Source organism: Miscanthus floridulus, chromosome 9 (genome assembly GCF_019320115.1).
Source record: "Miscanthus floridulus cultivar M001 chromosome 9, ASM1932011v1, whole genome shotgun sequence".
NCBI lineage: Eukaryota > Viridiplantae > Streptophyta > Magnoliopsida > Poales > Poaceae > Miscanthus > Miscanthus floridulus.
In genome coordinates, this window is record NC_089588.1 from 45,538,624 (window position 1) to 45,546,203 (window position 7,580).

The 7,580-nt window shown below is 45.1% G+C and overlaps 1 protein-coding gene across 1 annotated transcript; it reads right to left on the reverse strand.

Moving 5' to 3' along the window:
• Positions 1 to 2,609: 2,609 nt before the first annotated feature.
• LOC136483182 (disease resistance protein RGA5-like) lies at positions 2,610 to 6,350 on the reverse strand. Its single transcript, XM_066480256.1, has 2 exons — positions 5,472 to 6,350; positions 2,610 to 4,827 (listed from the first exon to the last, which is right to left on the reverse strand). The coding sequence occupies exons 1-2, from the start codon at positions 6,293 to 6,295 to the stop codon at positions 2,763 to 2,765; spliced, it is 2,889 nt and encodes a 962-aa protein (XP_066336353.1). The 5' UTR covers positions 6,296 to 6,350; the 3' UTR covers positions 2,610 to 2,762.
• Between the last annotated feature and the right edge of the window lie 1,230 nt (positions 6,351 to 7,580).

The following is a 7,580-nucleotide window of genomic DNA, read 5'->3' on the forward strand; positions in this document are numbered from 1 at the left end:
GGCACATGTGATGTTGATCGTGTGGACGTGTGGTGCCCACGAATAAGACAATGAAAAGTTCGTTGTAAGATCTGGATATGGTAGTATAGGTATTAAAGCAAGGCTAATATATGATTACAAGCCCGTCTCCTGATCGCCGCTGGCATAATATGTTATCTAGCCTAGGTCCTCATAATATGTTTTTCCCCAGTCCTACGTACACCTCCCTTCTCTCTGAAACTATTTACAGCTCAGGGCCACTTTGATAGAGCTCTCATTCCTGCTTTTTGAGCTTCACTTCTGGATTCTCCCAAGGAGTGATTCTCGTGGAGAGCAAGGTAGGGAGCAGGTGAGTATCACTTCTGAAGTGATTCCTATGGTAATTGAATGGGGAGCAGTGGGAAATAGTGGAGAGCGTTTTTTAAGCTCCCAACTCGTAAGGAGAAGTGATTCTCGTCAGCTCCCCACCAGAATCTAACTACATTTTAACTGTTTGGCAGGGATCCACAGAATCCACTCCGAAGAAGCTAGGAGTGAAGCTCTGTCAAACTAGCCCTTAAAACACCTCTGTTTCCCGGCCCAAGCTTTAGGCCCAGTCGCTGCCTACGTGTTTTGGGTTGGGCTTAACCCGTTTGCTTGTACGCGTGGTACAGCTTCAGTTGGCGCTCGGCCCTTTCGTACGATCGGCTCTTTGCCTTGTGTTGTGGCGATATTCACCCTCCCTGCTGCAGAAACAATAGATGTAGCCAATGAAGCATCTTGAATGTTGACGTTTTTTGCGTACATTTTTCTTGCCTAGGTGGGCCTCTGTACTAAAATTCCAATGAATCAAACAAACCTGTACCGTTGTTTAAGATCCACGGCCACTCATACAAAGTGAAAATTTCGGTCTGGTGGCTCTCTCACGAGACCAACATTTTGCCTCTCTGTAAACAACGCATGCGTGAAAAAAGGCTCTTTGATCCAAATATAATGTTCGGTAACACCTATGAGCATGGACCCTAGTGACTTTATTTCTGCAGCAAACAACCACCAATGGTACATAGATTTCTCATGTGACACTATTCAGATCTGTGTTGGCCCGAGATCTCTCGCACGGGTGAGCAATCCACTCACCGGCACTCTCGCACACTCAGACTAGGCTATAGGTTGAAGAGGGAGTGAGAACAACGCACACACACCGGACAAGCACTAGCGTTAGCCAAAACTCTGCTCGGGTGTGGACAACTGAACTTCTGATGTCTATTGCTATGCATGAGTATATGTACAACTCTAACTGTACCTTGCCTGCTATGATGCGCGGATACTTCTAGAGGGAAGCGTGTCACGTATCCGATACGTATCGGATACGGATACATGTTGGATACGTCTTGGATACGTATCTGAGGCGTGTCTCAAAAATCAGATATGTATTGGCTCGGATACTTGTATCGGATACGGTTGGGCGGCATGGGATACGGCCCAATACGTCAAACAGACCTCCAGGCCCGCTCGTTCCGTGTGACCTTCGATCCCCTCGCCGCAATCGGCAGTCACAGGCGCGCTGCCATGAGCTAGTACATCGGGACACCCCTCTCTCATGCGCCAATCTGGATGACTGGATCCGGCGACCGGTGGCCGGCGAGCTCCATCTCTGGCAGAATTCGACCGGCATGAAGCCTTGAATCTTCTGCTCCATTCTAATACTCTGATTTGGCTGCTTGATTTTCTCTGTATCATCCATCCCATCGCCGTCACGGGAGGTCGCCTGGTGCAGCACCTACAGCGCCACCACTAGCGTTGGAAGAATCGCGCACTTCAGATGCAAATACTGTGTGGTCATCCTCGTATCCTACTGTACAATTAAATCAACATTTGCTTCCTGTTCATAACGTGGAATCAATGTGTGCCCCAATGTGACAGAAGCAGTTCTTCAACAACTTCAAAACAAAATTGCAGAGGCTGGAGAAGAAAATTGAGTCATAATTGAATTTTCTCGTAAGGTCTCTATGCTCCTTATTTCACCTTTTAAAACTAAATCGCTGCATTAGTTTGTTCTGTAATTTAAGTTGAACCCTAGATATCATGAAACTTACAATCGGTTTGTTATTTATTTACTAAATATATTATTAAAGTATACCAGCCGTATCCCCGTGTCATTGCTTTTTCAAAAATAGTGTATCCGCGTATCCGATACGTATCGTATCCGTATCTGAGCTGCATAGCTTGCTAGGTACAAGGGTGGTTGGCAAGTACTCCAACCCCCAACTACTCCTATCTAATTCAAGTACACAAACATGTCCTATTGCCATGCTGCTACAGTGACTAGATGTGACAGCAGGGCTGACTTTTGCGCCATCCCCTACTGCACGGGTACAAAGGGAGCAACAGATTATTTCTAACAATCTGGACTAGATATCTTTAAGGCCCACATATCAAGGTCAAAGCCATTGTTTGCAAGTTTTTCTATATATATTAAGAGACCATATACAAGGCGGGACAAATTGAGGGTCACTGATGCATTTTGCTTTACTAGTTTAAAGCAACTAGTGAGCTACCATGAGAAAGAAATGCAATAATGACCCATGCCAAGACTGATCTCAACACATAAAAGAAAAAAACAGACTTTTCTAAAACGAAACCAAGTAAACACAAGATAAATCCTTGCAAACGTCTAAGCATTATCAGAACTAAAAGACACAGTACCCCTGACGAACTGAGATAAGTACAATCAGAGGTGCCGTGCAGTGCATGAGGATAAGTGGATAACAACTCGAAATAGCATTCACTTGGTCATCGGGCTTCTAGTATGGGATGGGATGGTCAGATGGACGCCTGCTGCACCCCTGAGCCATGGAACTAAATATATCTTGATCAAGTCTTCTTACCTGGAGCATGGGACTATTGGGATGGACAACTGCTCCGTCCCTGATGTCATTCTCCAAAGCCTCCACCTCGTCAGCAACAGCAGCGTCGCAGTTAATATCTATAGCCAGATGTTTGAGCCCTGCCAGGTTCTGCAACCCAAGGACGAGGCCACCTTCCCCAAACTTGAACTGGCACCGTGCCATCAGTTCCAGCTTGAGCCTTTGGAGCTTTGGCATGGCTCCTGGCTCAAACTCCAATGCCGCGTCACACCAATAACAGCGGAAATGAAACTTGAGCAAACGCTGAAATCCTTGTGGGTTGATTGCATTCCTTGGGTAGACGATGCCTGAATCTCCATCTTTGTCATTGAATAAGCCAACACTAAGAGAGAGCAGCATGGGTAAACTTGCTAGGATATTTATTCCTTCCTTGCCTGCTTCACCATGGACACGAATGGAGAGGCGAGACAGGTTGACTAGTGAGCTGATTTGAGGGCCCATGCAATTTAAGTAACGTGTATTAAGAACAAGCTTTCGAAGTGGTGGTGGAGTAGGGACACACGAAGCCATGAATGAACATGTGGCATCAGGATCACTCTGCCACACACGTAGTTCTCGCAGGTGACTGAACAGCCCGGAGAGCGTTGAGATACATGCTTCCTTGTGATCCTCCATATCACGTAATTCACTAGAGCATGGCCAATCAATTTTAAGTAATTTCAGATTGGTCAGATCACCGAGTCCTTGGATAAACTTTACAGATTGAATACCCAAATTGATCGTTGATAGCTCTTCCAACGCCTGCAGACTTCCGATTCCATCGGGTAGGCGCACCGACGGATAGACATGAAGACGCACTAGCTTCTTCAGCTGGATAATACTTGCTGGTAGCTTTTGAAGACATTGCCTTCTCACATCTAGTGTCTCCAGATGTTGTAGCTTTTCTATATCTTGTGGAAGCTTGCCGACCAAAGCATAATTGTGTATCCTCAAGTACTTCAACTGACCTAAACTTTTGACATGTCCAAGAGAGCATTTACCATATTCAACTTCAATATTCAACACTCGCAAGACTTGGCTGCTTAAGAACTCTGTGGCATGCTTAGTAACCAGAACTGAATTTGAGCCAAAGATATTGATGGATCGGATCTGAGCTCCATTTTTTATTATCTTGGCAATGTCTTCCGCCCGGGAAGAAATGTCTTTTTGGATGGATAGATGGTGAATCTTGTTCGAAGAATAATTTTTAGAAAAACCATTACCATTCCATATAGTAACAAAGTTGTCCTCCACGGCCTTCGATACAATGAACTCAAGTATGACATCATGAACTCTGCACTGTTTCACTGTTGCGCCGTCTCCCCCAACCTTGGTTGGCTGCACCAAACTTCTATTGATGAGCTCATTCAAGTAACTTCTCCCTAGCTGCTCCATACTTTCTCTGTCCGGTCCAGGAATCAGTCCTTCGGCTACCCATAACAATATCAACTGTTGGCAATCAATCAAAGAATCCTCTGGAAACACACTCAGATATAGCAAACAGCTCTTTAGATGGTGAGGAAGGTCAAAGTAACTCAGCAGCATAATTCTTTTCATCTTATCAATGGGAGAATCTTTGTCAACTGCAGCAGCAATAGACCTCAATACATTGACCCAGACTTCCACTGCTTTGCTTCTGTTTGCTAATAAACCAGCTATACTGATTATGGCTAGTGGTAAGCCGCAACATTTCTTTAAAATATCATCGGATACTTTCCTCAAATCTGGGTGGCAATCATCATGGGACAAAAATAGCCTCTTAAAGAATAATCTTTGGGAGTCCTCATGACTAAGGGGCTTTGCTTGATACATTTGTGCAGCAATACCAGTACAACAAGATTTGGCTACTGCTTCAATACGTGTTGTAGTAATAATTCTGCTTCCATTGTCATTGACAGGTAAGGCAGATCGTACAAGCTCCCATGCTGATACACTCCAGATATCATCAATCAAGATGAAGTACCTGCATACATTGGTTGTGGAATCACGTTATTAATTATGTAAGGCAAACCATGAATTGAAGCGTATTCCAGTGAAGTTAAAGATGTCGGAGAAATGTAAGATGGATCGTAGTGGCACACTTTTTTATCAGTAATTATGACACATGAGAAATATAGTCTGTAAACTACCATTATTTAAAAAATATGTTACAACCTCCAAAATGGTAAGTGCCACATTAGAACACCTAGAGACCCACTCAAAAGACATGACGCATTCAGTTCAAAAGCTGAGTTCCAAAATGAGATATTTATGGATATTTTGAATTCTGGTCATATTTTCCAAGAAGTAATTTTACTGAGTATGGATTAGATGGTGTAAAGTAAAATTTTAACCAAAATGATGCACAGTTGACTTGAGTTTGTTCATTGTTGCAACATCTTTAATGATGACATTTGATAGATATGCTGAGCCATTGAAGTATCTGAGGTAATTTTATGCTGTCAAGTTCATTAGGCCAGGAAAAACTGAATCATTTTTTAAAATTCCCGGAAAATTTCATAAATGGCCTAATAATTAGGTGAGCTCATGCGATGAACAAATATTGCACGACATTATTCTAGCTAGATGAACAGGTTAACTATTAGAAAAAGAAATAATATTGATTACCGCTTGTCCTTTAAGCATTCTTTCACTGTGCGGATGAGCTGCTCAACTGTCTCTAACATCTGTGACTGGTCAAAATGGCTCTTGCTTATTTGAGACAATATATCTCTAAGTTTCTTCATATCTGGAGTTTGTGATACAGACACAAAAGCCCGGCTATCAAAAGCAGCTTCAGTGATTTTGTGGTACACCTCCATGGCGAGAGTGGTCTTCCCCTGTCCACCTATCCCATAGATGGACACCACCTTGTGCTCCTTGTCTTCACATCTCAATAAGCTGATAATCTCCTCACGAGGAGCATCGATTCCAACAAGATCCCTGGCCTCCTGAAAGAGTGCAGGTGCTCGAGGATCCAAGAGCACTGGCTGAGATGAAGAGGCGAGGAGACACTGATTGATGTCGTAGTAGCGTTTCCCCTGCTCGCTCTGCTCGCTCACGAGCCTCTTGAGTCGTCGGATCTCCTCTGCTATTCCTCTGTCCTTGAACAACGTTTTCACCATTTGAATGGCCTTGTGCACGAAGTTGGCCGTGGAACCTCCATCTCCATGGCTGTGATTGAGCACAAAACGGTCGATGCAATCCTCAATATCGTAGGACAGCTCACGCACCTTGCTCCTCCAGTCTTTGGCGAGTGGATCGATCTGGTCGTCGTCCTTGTCTTCGAGCCTCAGAAGCATGGCTTCCATGGTGTGCAGCTCGTCTTGCAGGGACCGGATCCCTTGCTTGACGTCTCTGGCGAGGTTGTACTTGTCGGTGAGCATGTCGGCCAGCTTGTCGATGACGGAGCCCAACACACCCATGGCGGCGCTCGAGATCATTTCGGCCATCTTGACTCGCGACTACTGGCTGAGTGAAATGCTAGCTAGCTTGTGCGGTGGTATGAGAGAGGATAGGTGATTCAGTTCTCAGGTTAAAGTGGGGCAAACAACAACGCATCCCATTAGTTAAATATATAATTCTCCTATAGATTCGCGAGAACCACTCCAAGGCACGCTGTCGCTGACAGTCCACACGACGGCTTCAGTTCTCGAGAAGATTAATTTAAAGAATGCTTTTGAATTTGTGAAAGGGAGCCCGTTTTTGGGCCGATCTCAGTGATATGTTTCGTTACACTGTTTCAAAAAATGTTACATCCCTTTATAAGTTTTGGTGGACGAAGAAAATAGCCACCCTCAATGCATATAAAGATTCATGTCACTAGCTTTATAAACTAGTCTCTCAATAATAAATAGCTAGCTACTATTGTAATAAAATATGCCACATAAATAATTTTGGTATGGTGTGTAATAAGCGACCATTTCAGCCATCTTTTCAACTCGAAAGCATTCGCTCTATGTAGATTGATTATTACACATGAGAATTTTCCTTCCACTTTCCTCCGTAACCACTTTCTTCCACCAACTCTCTCTCTCTCTCAGTTTTTCTATTTCGGCCAGGCCATCTCAATCTACAAGCCATGTGATGATAAGTGCTGCTGTGCTGGCCGACGGTGACCGGCGCGCAACTTGCGATGTCACACCAGGAAGTAAAAATGAAGGAACCAAACGGTGACCAGAGGGGGTGATGAGAGACTCAAATTTCTTTCGAAAACTTAGGCCGCTATCCTAAAATCAAACCCCAATCCCAAACGCACGGGAGAGGAGAGATCCACGAGCCAACTAGGTGGCTGGATGTCTATGGTGATGACCAAGAGACACAGCGGGACCCTCGAGAAACGACCAAGCAAAGCCCTCGATGAAACACCTCAAAGCCGAGAAGTCTGCACAGGACCGGACTGTCTACAGTCCAAGCGCGGACTGACCGCGGAAGAGGGGCCGGACTGTCCGCGGTCTGCATCGGACTGTCCGCCGGTCAGAACTTCGAAAACAGACTAGCAAGAAACAGTTCTGGTCTGGACTGTTAACAACAGCGGCGGACTGTCCGCGGTCAGGGCCCGGACTGTCCGCGCCTGTGCTGAAATGAAACAGTACAGACAGCCGAACTTGGTTGTTCCCAACCCCGACTGCCGGACTGTCCGCGGTCAGGGCGCGGACTGTCCACGGTCTGCGGGACAGAGCTCCCGAAAATCGCCAAGAACACAAATTCGCCCAATTTGTGACCAAATCAAAACCA

Excerpts from the sequence above, each read along its gene's own strand:
- LOC136483182 (XM_066480256.1), bottom strand. The coding sequence starts at position 6,295 with ATGGCCGAAATGATCTCGAGCGCCGCCATGGGTGTGTTGGGCTCCGTC. Across the intron at positions 4,828-5,471 it reads GAATGCTTAAAGGACAAGCG|GTACTTCATCTTGATTGATG; the intron begins GTAATCAATATT and ends CAATGTATGCAG.